This window comes from Pavona decussata, unplaced genomic scaffold (assembly GCF_977016875.1).
Source record: "Pavona decussata unplaced genomic scaffold, jaPavDecu1.1 SCAFFOLD_383, whole genome shotgun sequence".
NCBI lineage: Eukaryota > Metazoa > Cnidaria > Anthozoa > Scleractinia > Agariciidae > Pavona > Pavona decussata.
This window is the reverse complement of record NW_028145756.1, coordinates 762253-782934: the sequence shown is the minus strand read 5'-3', so window position 1 is coordinate 782934 and position 20682 is coordinate 762253. Positions and strand designations below refer to the sequence as shown.

The following is a 20682-nucleotide window of genomic DNA, read 5'->3' as shown; positions in this document are numbered from 1 at the left end:
CTGAACTCGATGTGCGGCAAGAAAGAAAATGCTTGGCTTGCTCCGCTCGCCGACTTTTCTCTTCCGCCTTGGCCAATACGACCAAAATAACATAACACCTCACCTACCCTGCAAGCAGAGGCCATTCGAGGGCCTCTGCTTGCAGGGGAATTTTCAAAAGGAATTTCGAGGTTATTTCTTCTTTAGCTTGGAAATGCAAGCGGAGAAATCTCCTAAAAAGTCGGTTTCCTTTATAATACTTCTGCTTTCTCTAGGTCGACTACACAAACACATCCATCATTTCCTGGGAAGATTGCTGCAATGATCCCGATCATCCATTGCGTTTGTTTCGTTTACGTTTTTGTAACCTTCTAACGACTTTTTTTCCGGGCACCAGTACCGGTAATTGACGCTCGTGTTCACCTTTCGCAACGTGACGAATATATTGCTTTCGGAGATTGAATCATGTCGCGTCTACATTTTCTGGGGGCCTTTTCTACCTGGCTCCAATACAGAGTCGTCACTTGGATTTCAACTCAATTATGTCAACAACGATAGTTGTTGCAGTTTTTAAGTGTAGTTGTCACTGTCGTTGTAGCTTTTTCTAAATTAAAAATTATGGTTATTGCCTCGTTGCATCTATCAAATGACTACTTAACGACAAACAAAATATCCTGAACTATAAAAAAAAATTGGAGAAACCAACAGTAATAAAAAAAAAAAAATATTCAGAAAATATGGACTGTTAATAGTCATTTGATAGGGAAGTACTAAATGGATAAAATAAGCAAAGGAAGATTTTATGACCTTTCACCGTTCCACCAACAGGTATCTATTTGAAAACCTACTGACATCAGTTCCAGATCTGACTGGAATTAGAACTATGTCAGTCTTGTAAGTACAGAGCATTGTTTTCAATAGTCTTGCCACTATCAGCGTTTCTCCTGAGAAATGGGATAATATGTCAAACAAAAAAGGTTTCGTTTTCAGGATCGAAACATTTCATGTTAAAATATAAAGTTAACTTAATACAAGCCTAATACGCAATATGGGATAATATGTGTTTTAAGAACACTCAATTTTTGAGGGTCATCAACCGATTGTTTCCTATACAGAAAATCTTTATTATTTAATTAATGGCTAACAACCGTGATGGCTTACCTTAACTCTTCAGGCCCACAAAACGAACGTAATCCTTTCTATTTTAATTGAATTTCGATTATAAGTTATTAACCCTTAATTTCTAGTCGTAATAACTCATAATAATAGCAGTCCCTAGTTTGAAGGGCTCTAATCATAGGAATAACTGATTTTTGTTTTCTATTTATATTTGTAATTTTTCTTTGTCTCTTTTTGTTTATCATGATTGTCTCAGAGATTTGTCAAGCAACCGCATAAAGGATATATCACGACTCGGAAAGTCTGGAGCCATAAAGTGTTTTGGTCTGTAAGTAAAATCATGAGAGCAAAATATCTAACTGGCACTCCGACTCTAGGTTCGAGATTGTTTTGTTTTCGGATGTAATAACTATAGTTATTATTACATGAGCTCGGATTCCTTTGTTCTTTTCGGGGGGAATATTTTACATACACCCCAAATCAACTGTCTGAAAAGCTGGGTACGGCTTTGATTGTTTGAAGGGAAGCGCGGGGCTAATGAATAGCTAATTTAAATGCCAGGGAATGATGTGTTACAAGAGAGGATGCGTGTTAATATGCAAGGGGGATAAGTCACTTATTCTCTTGCATATTAACACATAATTCCCTTGCATTTAAATTACTTTTTTATGAAGAACAAATTTACAAATGTTTATTTGGAAATATTAAATACGACGCTACAATTTCTAAAATTGAACGCTGCAAACATGTACAAAGTAAATACAGTGAATTTGGAGGGTATTTACTCTTATCTTTCTTCGTTACTTCATATACAGACTTGCTCAGCCAAAACGACAGTTCGAAATTGCACAGTGTATTTAAAATTCCACTGTTTGGAGCTACCACGAAAGTGTCGCTGTCATTTATTGGTAACGAGTTTCGCTCCGTAACCCAGTCATCCCAAACTCGTGTACTCCATGAAGTTGCCTTTTTAGTGTTTTGTGGTATTCTTGTATCATTCCTCGCTTGAATTTCCTTTTAGCTTACAATAGTGATCCCTCTTCCGGAATCTTCTTTATCTGTAATAAGGTCGGTCAAAAGATCCTCGGTGCGTAAATTAAAAGTGTCAACTGCTTTCTCGTTGTTTGCACCCGACAATAAAGATTCAAAGTTGTCTTCCGAAAGCTCAATTGAGGTGCTGCCACTAAAACTGCTTTAAGTTACAAACAGTTCTGACTCTGAATCACTCAACATTGCTAGCCTGTTCCTAGCATTTACGACGAACTAGACGAACAATTAATTCAAAATGCGACTTTAAAAAGCTAACACAATTAAAAAGCCAACAAACATGTGAATCCCACCAGTGCCAGGATGGAGTGTTGAAAAACAAAAGAAAAATGAACAATAAGGCTGCGCCCTCGGGCAACTCTCGAGAGGAATAAATCACATAACTCCTCACTTCGGGCCAATAACTATTACTTGATTGATACTAAATGAATTTTGGCTTTAGCGTATTTCTCCGCAGTTTTAAAATATAAAATAGAAATTTTGACTGATATTCCAACTTATCACGTTATCCTCCAGGAAACTGATTGAAAATCAGATTGACCACTTACCAACAAATATATTTCCGAAGTTCCATGTCAAGGGATTGCTGTAAGTTGGACAACAAGGCTCAATAGGAGTCATCTTTTTATTCACGTTTAATTAACTTGTGTACCGGTGAGTTAAGAACTGTTGCATTGAAAATAGAAAGGAAAGTTGAAAGAATTGAAAGGGCACCATTATGCCTATGTGAAAAAAGTTAAAAAAAAAAAAAAACTCAGTAGAAACGACATTACCAATCAGAGACGATTTGGAAAATCGACAGATCGGATATATAATGTCTCAGCGATTTCGGCGCGGTAAATATCGCTAGATATATTTGGCTGCAAGAGTTTTGAAAACAGAACAATTTAGTGTAACAACATTTTTTTATATAACCAAAGGCCGTGTAAGCATTCTTTTCTATTCGGATAAGATAGTCTTCAAATTATAGCGTAGCTTGAGCGCGTAAGTTTTGCACTAAAAAAATGAACAAAGTTTGAAAGTAACCAACCCGGGTAATCAATAAAACAACTTTCAAGAATTTGCCTTCATTTATTCTTACTTAGAGGATATAGCAAAGGGAGGCAAAGTCCTCAAGACCCATTCAAGTCACACGTTGTGAAAAATACTGAATTTCCGAAGCACTTGAGAACCATGAAATAACGTTTAAAAAATGGGTCATTCCAGATTCAGATCTGAAGTTAGGTTAGCCATAAAAAACAAGATACTGAGGGATGGATTGGTTAAAAGTAAGGTACGTATGGCACATCAATTAATTTTCTTTAAATTGATTATTAAATTTTAAAGCTTGGTTTTAGTCTATTTATAAGAAAACCAGAGTAAATTACTAGACAGTTAAGTTCAATTTGGTGGCATCGCGGTTGCCGTGCTTTGCCATACGATGTGATCGTTTGTTTTATATTGGCACAATGGATCGTTGTACTTTCAATATACGACGTATTTTTGTATCTTTCAGTGACTTATCTTTCAACAATCTGCATTCCCTTCCAAAGAACGCGTTTATTCAACTACAGGAGTTGGTGTTGTTGTAAGTAATTGAAAATTGATGTGGTCTCTAAATCAGAAAAGAGATATTTAACTGTTTCCATTTCTTCATTTTAGTGTGAGCAACATTGTTGACACATTTCACTCACAGAGAAGTTGGCACACGGAAAGAACAACAATGATTTTATTTTTAGTATTATGATTATCAAAGCCAAATACAAATAAAATACTTTTGTGATCTTTGTAATTAAACCTATTCAGCCTGGGATTTCCTGAGTTCCTGAGTTGGGAGGGATGGGGGGAGTAGGGGAGTGACCGGTCAGGGACTCCGTGCCTCTCCAATCCACAGGCTGAATAGAGTTAAGAGAATATCTCACGCAATTTGTTATTGTCATTTTTATTAGTATATTACAGTGGCCATTTCTGACGTTTTGGTCTTTGTTGCTGCTAAATATTATGGTTTTGCGTTTTCCTTTCCAGTCTTTAAGGTTTCTATGTATGACAATAATTATTTTTTTGGCGGTTAATTTACCAGAGATGTTTTCCACGTACGATTTAGTTTACAATAAGTCAACGTCAGTGTTAAGATCAAGTCTGTAAGGCTCAACGTAATTTTCCCTGTGTGATTTCCCACAAGTGGAAGAAGAAGTAATTTCTGAAACCCCCGTACATTCCACTTCTTTTGTACCAGTCAACGTTTTGTTCTTTAAGTTCGTTGTAATCTTATTTACTCTAGTTGTAGTTCATATCTCATTACTTTTTTCTTACTTTTCGAAACCGCTTTGCTTTCCTTGACTTCTCTTCGCTATGTCACACAAACGCTTCACTTCCATTTGCAACACTTCGCATCGTTTTTCTACCGATCAATAAGCGTTCTTTCAAGAAGCGCTTTGAGAATTACCTGTCTAACGTGAGGATCCGGGATTCACTTATGTGCACCATCCTGTGAGAAACGAGAGCTCAATTTTTAAGGAAAAGTTTTGGTCTACAATATCAACTTTACTGTCGATCTTTTCTTGTATTTTTTGTTATTATTTTGAAGGGGATTAAACTTCAACAACATCACCCAGATCAGCTTTGACACGTTTGCTGGACTTAGAGGTCTAAAGACTTTGTGAGTTAATTTCAATTTCACCTGAATCTATATTCAATAGGTACTTTTCACTGTTTGTTTTGTTTTATTTGTTTTTTCACGAACTTCAGTTTCACTTTCTTTTTTGTGGCCAGATCAGATCCACGAAGCCTTCCTAAGTGAAGATGTATACTGAGAATACATCTTACTTAGGAAAGCTTCCTGAACTGGCCCTGATGATATGGAGAGAAGTAGATCCATTAAAGTATAGCTTACTTTATAAGGTAACAAAGTTAAAGCAGATAATGGCTTCTAAGTTTCTTCATGTTTTTTTTTATCATTATGTCTTTTATGCAGGATGATGATCGAAAATAAACTAAAGTCCATCCCGAACAATACTTTTGCTGACACTTCTCTGAGATCCCTGTAAGTAATATACAGAATACAAAAGTGAGAGAGAAAGCTAATGTAACCCACTACACTAAATGTCTTGCTCCGTTACAAAATAGTTGACAATATCCTTTCCATTGTAAAGTATTAACAATGAACCCGTATTTGTAAAATGGTGCTAAAAAGTTGGTTAAGTGTTTGCTTATGTCAACATGCTATACAAGGGCCGAATTTACAGTAGAACATTCATTTCTAAGAATCAAGCTGAGTAAAGAAAAAACTTTGACCCAAAACATTTTGTATACAGCTGAGGTGTGTTTCAAAATACTCCTTATTAAGATCAGTTGCCTTATCTTGCCATTAAAGTAACGTTGTTAGTTGAGTTTGAAACCAAGTTTGTCCTCAGGAAATGCTTTTGTTCACTAAACAAACTACTGTTAATCATATCCTACTTGCTTCTGAAAAAAAAAAAAAAAAAAAACCGTCTACCACGTTGATCCTTAAACTTCTTCCAGCCGTGCAGTTGATCAATAGAATATTTGCAAACTCACATCCTCTAACTGCTGTGGAAAACTATTTGTTTTTTTCGAGTATTCCTTTTTCCGTAACACCTTAGCAAATACCGAGGGTAACCAAGAAGACTTAATACCTCCCAGCCTTGATGGACGTAACGCCCTTTTGTAATTGATTAGTTTAAACATTACTGGTTTTGTTGTTTTAGGTTCCTTCATAGTAATACAATCAAGAGTATTGATCAGAGAGCGTTTTATGGCCTCCATGATCTGGAAATATTGTAAGTCGTATTGAGGAGTAACGCTATGACTAGAGCACCTTGCGGTCCCATTGAGGAAAAACCCCTTACTCACACGCCATCTCAGTTTTTTTTTTTTTTAACATTTGTACCATTGAAATTATCATTAATAGTTTTCACCATAAAGGTTTATTATTTTCCAAGCAAATAGCTCTCATTGACCGAGCTCGTTCGGGATTTGTGGAAGATAGACGTGCCTTGTATTCACTGAGGAACTATGGTCATCTTGCTGTTTACAAAATAGATGTGCGAGAACCTTAAATTTAAAGATGACGGGTGTATGCTAATTCTAGCTTAGAGAGCTTAATTTTGTAAAACTATTGCAACTAAAATAATTATGTTATTCTCTTCCAGAACACTCTTTGATAATCCGTTCACATTCCTACCAGATGGTGTATTTAATGACATGACAGCCAAGACCAAACTGTAAGCTCAAAAGACTACCGGAAAAAGAACATTATGTTACTTTATAATTTAATATATTAAACTGCTCCAGTGTTTTTTGATGTCGCGGGAGCCAATATTGATTTTGTTTTAAATGTGAAATTATAACGCCATTCAGTGTGGTCCCAGCATTAATAAAAAGTCGGAATGTTTCCAAAAAAAAAAAAAATCAGTTTTCTAAGGATATGTTAGGTTTGCAACGTTTTGCTCATGTAGACGGTAATTAATGTAGAAACGTATTGCCAGTGGTGACTTGTGCCATTGATTTTGGGCGTTAATACAATAACAGAAGCATACAAAAAATTATAATCTGTTTCAGGTCAATAACATGTAAATGGCTTCGTCAACTTCCTCGTGGCAATTATACTTTATTAATGTAAGTACATTACAGACTATTATTGGCTTTTTCCATTGGATATTACTGTTTCAGAAATAGATAAATCGTGAAACTATGCACTACAGGTCTATATATTTGAATCTCAGTCTCACCATCTACTGTCCCTTCTAAAACTTTTCTGATGTTAAACATAATTACAAATGTAAACAATTATCGGGTTATAAAATGACCGAGCTTTTTATCCACATATGGTTGTAAAATTAATATGAAAGCAAATGCTACTTTTAGACCCACTAGTTATCAACATACCAACAGATTAATAGTTATTTCTGTTACAAGGATTAAGGTGGTTGAGAGACCAGTTACTAATTAAAGACATACAAGCGTGAAATGTTCGTAATTACTTTCATCTCATAGTCGGTAAGTACACTCTCTGCCTTGTACCCGGATGTCTCTCTCATTATGCAAATGAGCAAACAAAGGCTATAACCTTCCCATGGTGCCTTGAATACATTTTGCTCTCTTTCGAGATCGATGGGCCTGTGACAGGCACCACTATATTTTGTCTTTGCATAAAAATGACGACGGCGTAAAATGATTTCCGCAAAATTTAAACTCCATGATTATATGAATTTGAAACTTAACATGTCAAGAAATCATCGTTGTCCGATGCTGTTCTAGAAAGCGTGTGATCATTTGTTTTCCTTTTCATGCACCTTCTGTAAATTTTCTTTCACAATATGTCGAGGACGTTGAAAATTCACGGTAAAAGCAAGGGTCAAGTATAATGAGCTTAAATGAAAGAATTAATGATGATGATGATGATGATGATGATGATGATGATGATGATGAAGATAATGATGATTGTTACCGCCATAAAATCGTCAGACTTTATTTTGATTGTTTACATCTTAATGACATTTCGTGTAATCGGACATGACGTTGTTTTTTTGTTTTTTGTACCCGGATGAGAGCACATGGCATGGTTTTTGTAGAAGTGTACTACGGATTGTAAGTTTTTTACAGCTGGTGTAAAAATGCTTGTAGTCATTAAAGAGTCATCAAAATATTACCCGAGGTAAGAGATTTGGATTTGGGAGCCGCGGGAACATTTTTCTGGGCCTAAACGAACCGGATACGACGAGTGAATCGAAGAATTTGTTATGGAATCGACCGATCCGACCGATGGCGGTCTGCATTTGGAAGTGCGTGGAGCTATGAATACACAAATTGTTATCCTGAGAAACAAACGAGCGTCTGTGAAGCGACGAATTACGAATACCATAAAGAAATTGAACAGTTCTATCGAGCAGGCCATTATCCGCGGATATGTTCATATTCTGGAAGAATGTATAAACGAAGCACGTGTTCTAAATGATCGACTGGTGGCTGTTATTCCGGAAAAGGAGCACGAAAAAGCCCTCACTTTGTACGAAGTGGAACTGGAGAGAGTTCAGGAAGTAAAATTAGAGGCTGAAGCCCATCTTGAGCAAAGAGCAGACGAAAGCGTTAGTGGATTGAGCTCGCTAAAGGCGAGTAAAATTTCGAGTAGAAGTGCTCATGAAATCCGAGCAAAGGTGACTTCGGCGGAAATCAAAGCAAAACAACTTGCTATGGAGGAACAGCGACGAAAGCAAGAGTTTGAGCAACAATTAGAGCTGAAAAGGAAACTTAAACTGGTCCAATACGAAGCTGAGAGAGTTAGATTTGAAGCCGAAGAAAGGAGAAAAACTCAAGAAGCCGAAGACGAGGCTGCACGCCTTGCAGCCGAAGCTGAAATCCTTGAAAAGGCAGCAAACACTGTTAGCTATGATCACGAGTCTTTATCTAATCGATTGCTTGATTTTGAGGATGATTCTTCGGAAATGATTCCTTCTTCTACTGCTGAACAGTGTGTGGTCTCTCAACCACCCTCTGGTCTTGTGAAACAAGCACAAACAAGTTGTGAAACTGTTTTGTCAACTAATAACACGTCGTGTACTGTTACATCATCCCCATCGTTTCAATAACCAAAGTTTAGTATCCCATTTGTTGGTCCTTTGAGTAAGTCAAGGCCTGTAAAGGTGCTACAGTCATGGATTGGAGATTTGCCTAATTCATGTTCTCAGCCTGACATTACACCAGTTATAGCTGACCAAAAACAAGTGATTTATGGCTATACTACACGTAATTGTCTTCCCAAGCTACAGCTTAACAAGTTTGATGGAGATCCCTTGCATTGGTCTGACTGGTCATCAATGTTTTAATCAATTGTTCATGATGCTAATCTCTCCCTTAATGGAAAGATGCAACATCTTCAGAACTCTGTGGTCGGTAAAGCTAAGTCTGCAATTGAAGGGTATGGTTACAGTGGAGATTCTTACTACGAGGCACTGAAGGAATTGGAAAGCAGGTTTGGAAAACCTTCTCCTGTTGTAAAAGTCACGCTGGACAGATTGAGAAAAACTGCACGACTACAGAATGACAAACCCCATGAAGTGAGGAATCTATCAGATGTGGTGTCAACCACTGTGTGGACTTTCAAGAGGTTTGTATACGAGAATGATCTAGCAGCTGAAGCTAACCTTTCTCTTGCGGTGGATAAGCTGTCCCCAGAACTCAGAGTCAAATGGAAAGACTACATCAAGGCTGCAAACCAGCAGCTACCGACCCTGGTTGACTTGTGCAACTGGTTGAAAGGGCAGGCAGAGATCTATGATGATTGCTATACAAGGATATCAAGCCCTAAGTTCCCATTCCAGCCCTTTAAAAACAAATTTCGGTCAGGTATTCCCAGTGGAGGAACTGAAAGGCAGAGCACTTTCTCTGGTAATTATTCATTTCATCAGAAGCCTACAAAATTGTGCCTTTTGGGAGACGGACAGCAACATAACTTGTCTGATTGTTCCAAATTCAAAGCTATGAGTGTTGAGGAACGTCTCAGTGAAGTTCAGAAACATAAGTTGTGTTTTCGTTGCCTTCAATCTGGGCATTGGCTCAACAACTGTCCTAATAGGTAGCAGTGTGGTGTCAATGGATGTACGCGACCTCACAATGCATTATTGCACTCTATAAGGAGCGTCACCCCCTTGGAAAGCAGTGATTCCGTAGCAGCAACCTCATCCAATGAACATTCTAGCGCATCTCATAGAAACAGAGACTCAGTTTTGTTACAAGTGGTACCTGTAACACTTTATGGTCCAAAGGGATACTTCAACACGTATGCAATGTTAGACACTGGAAGCACATGCAGTTTGCTGTTAGCAGATGTTGCCCGTAACCTTGGTTTGGATGGTCCGTTAAAAAGCGTGTTGTTAAATGGAATTCAGAAAACATCAGAACTGTTGACAAGGCGTGTAAGTTTACAAGTCAGTCCATTGAACGACCTTGGTAATCGATTTGATGTGGATGGAGTCCTGGTAGTTGATCGCCTGAATGTACCTGAAAGAAAGGTGGAACTCAAGGAAATACAGGAGAAATGGCCACACCTGTTGGACTTAGAGTTCACTAAAGTTGCTGGAACACAGGTCACTCTACTTCTAGGCAGTGATGTCCCAGAGCTTATTGTGCCACTGGAAACCCGAAGTGGACCGAAAGGGTCACCAATTGGAATTCGTACTGAACTTGGGTGGGCTATTACTGGCCGCCTACCTGGTTATATTCAAGACAGTGAGTCAGTTTGTAAAGTTCATGTGGTGACTGCGGATGAAGAGCTCCATGAAACAGTGAAATCTTGGTGGCGGACTGAGAACTTTGGTTGCCCCTATGACTATGATACCCAACATTCAGTTGAGGATGCAAATGTCATGAAGTTTCTGAATGAGAAAACCCGAAAGGGGGATGGTCGATATGAGGTTCCGTTGATTTGGAAAGATCAGAACATCAGACTCCCTGGCAACCGCATTGTGGCTGTCCATCGTCTTAATGTTCTGGAAAGGAGACTCCAACGAGATCCTGAGTTAGCAGCTGCCTATGAGAAATCCATCAGCTCAGACTTAGAGAAAGGGTACATCAAGAAGCTGACTAAGGAAGAAGTAAATGCACCCGTGAAGCACAAATGGTACCTGCCTCATCACCCTGTTCTAAATCCCAGCAAACCTGGAAAGGTTAGACGAGTATGTGATGCTGCTGCTAAGTTTCAAGTCTTATCACTAAACAGTCATCTTCTGAGTGGTCCAGACTTAATGAACAATCTTGTGGGAATTTTCATGCGATTTCGAGAGGATCGGATTGCAATTTCTGGAGACATCGAAGCGATGTTTAATCAAGTTGCTGTCCCGCCAGAGGATCAAGTTGCCCTTCGTTTTCTGTGGCGTCAATCACCTGGATCTGAAGCAGAAGTCTATCAATACCAGCGTCACATCTTTGGAGCCAAGTGTGCACCAACTTGTTCTAACTATGCGCTTCTTAGAAGTGCAGAAGAAAATAAACTGCAGTTTCCAACTGCTGCCCTTGCAGTAAAGCGAAACTTCTACATGGATGACTTCTTCAAGTCCGTGGAATCGAGCAGCAAAGATCTGGAGCTGCAACAGCAACTGGTTGCAAGGCTGAAGCTTGCAGGATTTAACTTGACCAAATGGATCTCAAATGAGAAAGAAGTGATCGAGCGTATACCAGTATCAGAGAGAGCTCCCTCTGTAAAGGTGGTTGAAGAAGAAATTGTCATGCCTGTGGAACGTGCTCTTGGTGTCATTTGGGACACTAATTCTGACTGTTTTGTCTACAAGGTGGTTAAAAGGGACTTGGCAGACACGCGACGCAAAATTCTGAGTCTGATAGCATCATTGTTCGATCCAATTGGGTTCCTGGCTCCATTCCTGGTGCGAGCAAAAATCCTTCTTCAACAAGTGTGGCAGTTTGGTATTGGTTGGGATGATGCACCACCACCAGAATTCCTCATAGAGTGGTCCAAATGGCAGGAGGAACTGGAGGGGCTTTCAGAATTCTTTGTTCCCCGTTTTTATCGTCATGTTGTGGACAATCCATCTGTTATTGAGCTGCATGTATTTGGAGATGCCAGTGAAGTGGCATTCTGCTCAGTAGCTTACTTTAGATTCAGCTATGCCAGTGGAGCTGTGAGGTGTGCCTTTGTTACAGCTAAGACGCGAGTAGCACCCAAGAAGCCGTTGAGCATTCCTAAGCTTGAACTGCAGGCCGCAGTATTGAGTGCGAGGTTATCTGCTGTAGTAATCAAGGAGCATGATTACAACATTGATTCTAAATACCTTTGGACTGACAGTAGCACTGTATTTCAGTGGATTCGTGGAGAGTCAAAGCGCCACCCCGCATTTATCGCTAATCGAATTGGTGAGATTCTGGACATGACGGAACCCAGTCAATGGAACCACTGTCCTGGTCCATTAAACCCTGCAGATGATGGAAGCAGGGGACTTCCGGTTAGATCGATCGGGTCAGAGAAAAGGTGGCTAAATGGTCCTGCCTTCCAACATCTCCCTGAAGAGAAGTGGCCAAAGGGGAATTCAAAACTTGAAGCCTCCAACCAACCTATGAATGACCTGCAAACCCAAGAAATGGCAGTAAATTGAACTGGTGCAGTGCAAGATTCAAGGCGTAAATTCATTTCTTTGGATAAGTACTCATCCTTGACGCGACTCCTCAGAGTAACTGCCTTCAGTTTTCGGTTTATTTACAACTGCAGACGCTCAGTGGCTGAACGTCGAATTGGTCTGTTGTCAGTTGAAGAGTTGGGGCAAGCTCGGAAATTCTGGATCCGCAAGGCTCAAGCAGAGTCCTTTCCCCAAGAAGTTGCCACTTTTAAGAAAATTCTACCCATTTCAAGCAAGAGCAAATTGGTTTCTCTTTCACCCTTCTTGGACGAAGAAGGAATGGTTCGTGTTGGTGGTCGGATTGAGAGAGCCAATATACCATATTCTGGCCGCCACCCTTTGGTGTTGTCACCTGAGCATGAGCTGAGCCGTCTTATCATCATAAACTGCCATGAGAAGCTTAAACATGAAGGCGTTGGACATGTCCGAAACGAATTAAGACAACAGTACTGGATTCTGCGCTGCCGTGCAACAGGACGAAAGATTCTGTATCAGTGCTCTTTTTGCAGAAGGCGAAGAGCAAAACCAGAAGCACCATTGATGGCTGGCCTTCCCTATGATCGTCTACAAGTTGCACCGGCATTCTCGAAAGTTGGAGTAGATTTCTTTGGTCCACTAAAAGTGAAGCATCTCAGGAAGGAAGAAAAGAGATATGGTTGCCTTCTTACTTGTCTTGTGACAAGAGGTGTGCATTTGGAAGTTGCGCACTCTTTGTCTACTGACTCTTTCATCATGTGTCTTCGACGGTTTATAGCAAGACGAGGTAAACCAACTGTCATCTACTCTGACAATGGAACAAACTTCGTGGGAGCCAACCGCGAGTTAAAAGAATGCCTTTGTGAGTGGAATCAAGATCGAATTGCAAATACGCTGAGCCAAGAAGGAGTTCAGTGGGTATTTAATCCACCCGCCGCACCCCATATGGGGGGAATATGGGAGCGTTTGGTGAGGTCTTGTAAGAACGCCCTTGATGCTGTCCTGCGGAATCAAGTCCTCACGGATGAAGTATTAGTGACCGCCATTACTGAAGTTGAGTGGCTAGTCAACAGTCGTCCTTTGACTGAAGTCAGCTCTGATGTGGAGGATCTTGAAGCGCTGACTCCAAATCATTTTATTATTGGTAGAGCATCTCCTAATCTGCCACCTGGTATTTTTGCTGAAAAAGAGATATCGCCTCAGAGGCGTTGGCGTCAGGCACAAGTTATCACCGCCCACGTCTGGAATCGTTGGTTGCGAGAGTATCTGCCTGGTTTAGCTGTTCGCAAGAAGTGGTTTCAAACTATGACGAATGTTAAGATTGGTGATTTGGTGCTTGTGGTAGACTATGGAACGCCGAGAGGCTCCTGGCCTCTTGGCAGAATTGTGAGAGTTTTCCCTGGCCATGACAATGTCGTGAGATCAGCTAAAGTGAAGACCAAGTTTGGTTTGATGAAGCGTCCTGTTGTGAAACTAGCCCTCCTAGAAGAGTGTTCGCCCATTTAACTCAGCCGAACACGGGGGGAGGATGTTACCGCCATAAAATCGTCAGACTTTATTTTGATTATTTACATCTTAATGACATTTCGTGTAATCGGACATGACGTTGTTTTTTTTTTTGTTTTTTGTACCCGGATGAGAGCACATGGCATGGTTTTTGTAGAAATGTACTACGGATTGTAAGTTTTTTACAGCTGGTGTAAAAATGCTTGTAGTCATTAAAAAGTCATCAAAATGTTACCCGAGGTAAGAGATTTGGATTTGGGAGCCGCGGGAACAATGATGATGATGATGATAAAGGAAGATTTCATGCCGCAACATTGCTTGGGAAAGCTCATATTTTACGTTCACCACTGTCCATCCCTTAGAGATTCATATACATGGATCGTACTCAGACATGATTGAAAAGGCAAGAAACGTCAAAGACTAATATTGATAATAATAGTAATAATAATAATTAACACAAAAAAGCGGACGGACCTTGTGAAATTGTTGATAAAATAATAAGAAGAAGAAGAAGAAGAAAAAGAAGAAGAAGAAGAAGAAGAAGAAGAACAATCCAAAATTATTGATCTCTTTATTAGAATATTTGATATTTACAAGTACAACGTAGAAAAAAAGAATAGTAAAAAACCCTTTTTACAATTCAACCGTGATTAAGAAATAGAGTATTTGGAAGCAAAACAGAGCTTTTAAGCACATTTTTTTTAAAAAGCGATAATAATAAAATTAAAAAAAGAATAAATATCATTCATATGACCAATCACGCACTAGAATGAGAAAAATTTAGAAACCCCTATTAATCGACCCAATAATAAAGTATCTATAGTTGTTGAGTCTAGGGAAGTCCTTCTTGACCTTTCTCTAACTCTAGATCCTTGTCCTTAACATCTAAGTTCCTCCTTCTTGGGATTCTTCATCCCCTTAGGCATAGGAGCGTTCCGCAAAATTGCAAAGGACACTTTCGTCCTGACCCATGGAATTGTTGTGGCGTAGCTCTCTTGCATTTTTCTAAGATAATAACGCGGCTGATATTGAGTGGTATCTCAGGCACTCGTCAACCATCTCTCCCGTGGTTGTAAACACCAGTTGGGGTGAATGTGCCTTGCTCTATTTCTGTGACGCAAGAGTTGTAACTTTGCTTCTTTTCATTTTCATGAATCCTGTAAATTTGCTTAGGGCTAAGATCATTCTAAACGAGTCCGCATTGAGATGACACACCCTTGTATCGAAAAATGCAGCTCTCTGTCGCTCCCAGAAATCCCTAAAGTGGACGTCAAGGCGTGCGTCAGGGGCTTGTAGATCGCGTACTTCATTGTGGCGCTGAATAACTAAGCCTCCACGCTGGCAGATCATCGCGTGGTCTACTGTAAAAATGCTCCCACAAACGCATATTGACGTATCATCGGGTATCGGACAATCATATCGAAGCCTCACAGCATCACGAAATTCCCGCTTGTTGAGATCCAAATCCGTGTCCTTGAGAGGAATAACTGTAAGCCAGTTGGATGCGCCTTTTTCACATGCCAGGTCCACGGCTCTCCGTTTCTTTTCTGGCAACAAGGCCTTCACCTCCTCAAGCTCTTCTTTAAGCCCATCATCTTTTTCTTTCCGGGTGGCGTATACCAGTCGCTGCAACTCGGCTTCCTCTGGGGCTCACATAAACGATATTGAATTGACATTAAAAGCGATTTACTTAAAGCAATGTGAAATTGCACACAATAACAGCTTGTATCTTCCAACTCAGACAGTCACATGCATAATAAAATACTAAAATACTGGACTGAAGCTCAACGTTGAGAAAAGAAAGAAATGAAGAACTGTATATCTTTTTCAGCCTTAAGTTAACTACGTTGGCTGAGGCGGAAAAAAATGGAGTTTTTTTTTTCGCTTTATTCTAGTATTTCAGTATTTCATTCTGCATGTAACTGTCTGAGTTATAATAATAATATAATGTATAATAATAATAATAGCAAAGAATATTAATAGTTTGAATAATAATAATAATAATAATAATGATAATAATAATAATAATAATAATAATAATAAAATTTTTTAAATGATTAACAGATCTCTTTATTAAAATATTCCAAGGAAAATTAATATTTACAAGTTAAAAGAAGAAAAAAAGAATAGTAAAAAACCTATTTACAATTCAATTGTGATGAAAAAAAAAGAGTATTTCGAAGACCAACAGATAATAATAATGATAATAATAATAATAATAATAATAATAATAATAATAATAATAATAATAATAATAATAATAATATTAATAGTAAGTTATATAATAATAATTAATATAAACAAAATACTACCATAATAGCTGCACTTTCCTTTTTGGATCAAGATTGTTAAAATCTTTTGATGCCTGGTGTGTTGTCAGTCGACGTTCTGTTGTCAGTAAGTAAGTAAGTAAGTAATTTATTTAGTGTCAAATACACAGGGGGTGGTCTCCCAGTCCCCCGAGCCACAGGCTCATGATATAAGTGTTTGACAGTATAAAAAAAAAGATAATAACTACTAATTAAATTAAAAAGTAACATCTAAATATAAATAAATAAAAATAAATCGGGTCAGAGGCAATTGCTGCATTGACAGCCGTTAAAATTTAACTTAGTTAAAAGTCTCCGAAAGGATGATGCATTAGGTGCGTTTTTTACAGCAGATGGCAACTGGTTCCAGATGTGTGAGATCATGTACGCATATGAGCCATGAAGGAATCTACTATTGTATGAAGTTTGTACAACATTTAGACCATTGCTTCTAAGATTATATGGTGTAACTCGGGATTTGAATAAATTGGCTACATAGCCTGGACCATTCTCCTTGAAACATTGTGTGGCAGTTGCCACACTGGAACACCAACCCACGGCCTTGCCAGTACCTTACACATGCACAGAGCCATATCACCCGGGTAGTGGCAGCCATGGACAGCTCTTTGGGCCTTGTTAGGCCTTATCGGCATGGCATAGCCGTCGGGCACCGAACGACCATGTGGTAGCTGTTGGCTGGGAACTGCACGTACTGGCCAGGCGGTGGGTTTGAGTCCGAGTGTGTCACTTGCCTTAATTGATTGTCTCATTGTTTTGGTCGCCGAATCTTGACTCTCTACGAAAATCCCGGATTCAGCGACAGATATGGGGTGCAACCACAATTTAATTCGACTTAACCGGCTAACCCCAGAAGATGGGTTCTTATTGTATATTTCTTACAACTTTCCTTCAGCTTGTCCCTGTAATTTAGAGGACTCATAGTTGAAACCACCGCGAAAACCGAAAACGTAGTGTCATTCTTTTTGCTAGTATCTATTGCTCTTCTGGTGAAGCAAGGAGTGTGAGAGAGAAAAAGTTGGAGAACTTAAACCAAGGTGCAGACTCTGTGCTTGTGGACCAACCACCTGCTGGACTAATTATGGCCGGTGACTTAAACAAGTTACATCTTAGTGCGCTGTGCCACTGAGTTAACTTAAGGTTTAAAGAGATCTACCATTTTTCATTTCTTTCTTTTTTCAACGTTGAGTTCCATTTTTTTTTTCGCTTCAGTTCAGTATTTTAGTATTTGATTCTGCTTGTAGCTGTCTGAGTTGGAAAATACAAGCTGGTATTGTGTGCAATCGCACATTGCTATGGGTAAATTACTTTTAATGTCAATTCAATATCGTTTATGTGAACATTGAAAAGTGTGGGCGATATGACTCTACTTTGCGGTACCTCTGCAATACCACGACCAGGTTTAGACAACCCCCAATCAGTAATTTGTAGTGACCTCTCAACAGGAAGCTCTGAGTATGTTCCAAATCTTCTACTGACTCCCATAGAAGCAAGCTTCGCCAATAAGGGAGCATGATCAACTAAACGGAAGTCTACGAACACAATATGCATACCTTCAACCTGGTTTCCCCGATCTGTAGCGTTGAAGCAGGCCTGATAGCACATTCAAGGGCTGCGACAGTAGATCTATATTCGGCAAATGCACGTTGGCTGTTGATGATTTTTAGATCTTCTTTATTTAAGCTGACCTGAACTTTTCCAGTACTTTGGCAATTTGTGGTACGTAGTTGTATCAATACTGGGTGTCTAAAATCGTTATGTATGCCCACTGCACTACTCATTTTCGGCACTGGACTGCGAAGGCCTACTGTCATATGGGGTAGGGATCTTGCTTTGCTGGATAGTAGTACAGATAATGTCATGGACTACAAGTGGTAGTTCTTCATGGAATTGTTTTAGAACCGAAGCAAGTACAGTGTGTCCTCTCCTGTGGCCATCTTTGGATTCAAATGTTTAAGTGCGGCTTTTACTTGAACGATATTAGGTGTAGACGGGGTACGATCTTCAGGGCTGCAATCTAGATAATTAAACAACAATGTGGATGGCTCGCGGTCTTTCCAAGATGCAGCAAATACGTCAAGGAGATCATCTTTAATTCGCCATTGGTTGGAGGCTTAATACTCATAGTTTGTTGTCTAGCTCCAAACAATAGAAAGTTTAAGATACCTGGACGGCTGACTCCGAAGACGGCTGACCGGAAATAAATTTTGCTTGTAGACCACATTGCGCATGCCTGGTCTACGCGGATTGTAATCCAGCCTTTGTCGACGACATGGCCGTCAGGCCGTGGAACTTTTCGAATTCCGTTAGATGAACATTCTTTGTGATTGCTTGTTTTTGCCAATAAAAAAGATAAAAAGAGCGTTTAAATTCCAAATAACCATTTTCACTTAGCTTCGCAGTCACGGCGAAGCATTTCAACTGGCTTTTACACGTGTACAAAATGTTCTTGCTTTCCAAAACAAAAAAAAGGAACTTGTATGCTCTGCCGGTTCACCTTTTAAATGAAAAAAGTGATATTTTATACTGAACTCTGATTTGGAAGCACCAAAAGCGGATTAAAATTTTTTTGTGATTTGCTTCATCTTTATTTACCGAATTAGCGAGCATGGAATGGAAGGAAGAGCATGTCCTACTTTGTTGTAAAAAAAATTCGTCAGTCAACCTTACCAGTTTAGAGAAAGAACGGTCGAGAGAGATAAAATTAAGAAGGAATTTGGAATTGCCTGAATAACTGTCAAACAACGAAATTCCGTGTGACCAAGCGTTCAGTGCGAGATCGATTTTATACTGATCAAGAAAAAGTTCAAGCGTAAAATTCGAGAGGAAGAAAGTTCCTCGGGAACTGACGTAAAGCCCGCTTCAGAGCTTGACCGAGCTCTTGAGGAGATTTGTGCACTGGAGGAATCTTTCACGGTAGAAGCCACAGACTCCAAGCAAGCTAAAGCAGAAGAAGACAAAGCCAAAGCAGAATAAAATACTTAAAAAAGCTATGGAAAGCTACGCTCAGACCAAAACAAGACTGAGCAATGATGAAACTCATGCGGAACCAAAGAAGAAGAAGAGAAGAGGAGGCAACGATTCCATGGAATTCCTTCAAGAAAAATCTGAACAAGAGCTAGAGGTCAGAAAAAAAAGAGCTTGAGCTGAAGGAAAAGGAGCAAGCACGATTATTTGAGAATCAAAGGGAGATGATGCAAATGATGCAGCAGCAACAACAAAACATGATGGAGCTACTGTCGAAATTGGTAAACAAGTGAATATTGAACCTTTTTATTTACAATGAAAGTCACGTTACAGCGTTCATTGTAGCTCTGCACTACTTTTCATATTTTCTGCGTATTATATTCAAATTGTCATACACTGAACGATATAGAGCCTTTTCTTTTTACAGTGAGTGTAATGGTGTTTAGTTTGTACACTTCTAGTTTTGTTCACTTTATTAAAATGTACCTGAATAATATTATTTTGGCTCTGTTTATTCTCCTTGCCTCCGAAAAAAAAGTAATCCATGGAAACTGTGATTAACTAGCCTTGACTGATCTTTTCTAGTTGTAGTTTTCATAAGCCGTTTGTAGAAAGGCAATTAAAGCAGTCTCAAGAGAAATATTCCTCAAGCGTTGGAGGGTCTAGCTCGAAATAAGTTGAAGTTAAATTTCCGTAAAGGTAAATTATCGCATTCCTTAAAAGGGCACACACAACATACAATTTTTCGATTGAGCTAAGGCCTATTTTAAGGTTTTTCTTAAAGTTCATAAACTTGAAATTTTCCACAATGTCCCTAAACAACCACTCAACGGGTGTTCGCACATTTGACATAGATTCATTGAAGGCTTCCAAGTGTCAAAGTGATAAATATTCAAAGAAGAGACTGTGATCAGCTGTTGTTTAAATCCACAATAACAAAAGTTACTTACCAACAGGACCGACCAAATGTTCAATAAGGCCATTTGGAAGCGCGACAGCCTAAAATTTGAGGGCACGGACCCTTTTGTGCCCGTTGTAAACAAGCCTCTGGTATTCTCCTGGTTTGAAAATCGGACGAACCGTTCCATCTACAAACCCAAAACAACTGTTAAGGGAGGCGCCTTTGTCAGACACAGCATCAGCATATTGTTAAATAGCAAGTGGATTTAGGATAGAGCGATTGCGGTGATAATGTAGATCAAAGATATAGTTGAGCACAACGTTCGATATCATACACAAAACAGGGACTGGTTTTGCAAACCTGCTGACCATGTCACTGTATCGGCATGGATACGCGCCGAGTCGGCGAAGAAGGATACAGAGGCATTCTATTCGGTCGCAAATACTGCCCTATGGACACTTAAAGGTGGATGGTAATTAAAGGACATTAGCAAGAGGTTCGATATCTCTTTCAAATCTAAACCCGGCTTTGCATTCGGCTTTGCTCATATCTTCCTCCAAATTAAAATAAGGTAGCTCTAAATTAATCATAAAAAAACTATAAAAAAACTATAAATTCTTCATCGGTTAGTATTTTCTCTGCGTAAGTAATAACAACCATTTCGCGAGCCTTTTTTAACGTCGCCATAGTGCGGTTACAGAAGCTTAGACACTGCCGTCCTCAGCCTAAAACTTAA

The 20682-nt window shown here is 39.2% G+C and overlaps 1 protein-coding gene and 1 pseudogene across 4 annotated transcripts in view; both read left to right on the top strand.

Moving 5' to 3' along the window:
• Window positions 1-20682, top strand: part of LOC146451856 (uncharacterized) — a 149701-nt gene that overhangs the window by 52269 nt on the left and 76750 nt on the right. Inside the window, exons 11-19 of one of the 4 annotated variants that reach the window (XM_085098543.1) lie at window positions 808-873; window positions 1355-1426; window positions 2662-2733; window positions 3641-3712; window positions 4712-4783; window positions 5099-5167; window positions 5853-5924; window positions 6297-6368; window positions 6706-6762. The exons of 1 other annotated variant lie outside the window; for it this stretch is intronic. In XM_085098543.1, the coding sequence (XP_084954669.1) occupies window positions 808-873; window positions 1355-1426; window positions 2662-2733; window positions 3641-3712; window positions 4712-4783; window positions 5099-5167; window positions 5853-5924; window positions 6297-6368; window positions 6706-6762 (624 nt within the window). Of the gene's footprint in view, window positions 1-807; window positions 874-1354; window positions 1427-2661; window positions 2734-3640; window positions 3713-4711; window positions 4784-5098; window positions 5168-5852; window positions 5925-6296; window positions 6369-6705; window positions 6763-14113; window positions 14243-20682 lie in introns of those variants that run through there. 2 more of the 4 variants (XM_085098545.1, XM_085098540.1) reach the window with 2 other exon arrangements.
• LOC146451861 (uncharacterized) lies at window positions 18591-19506 on the top strand (annotated as a pseudogene).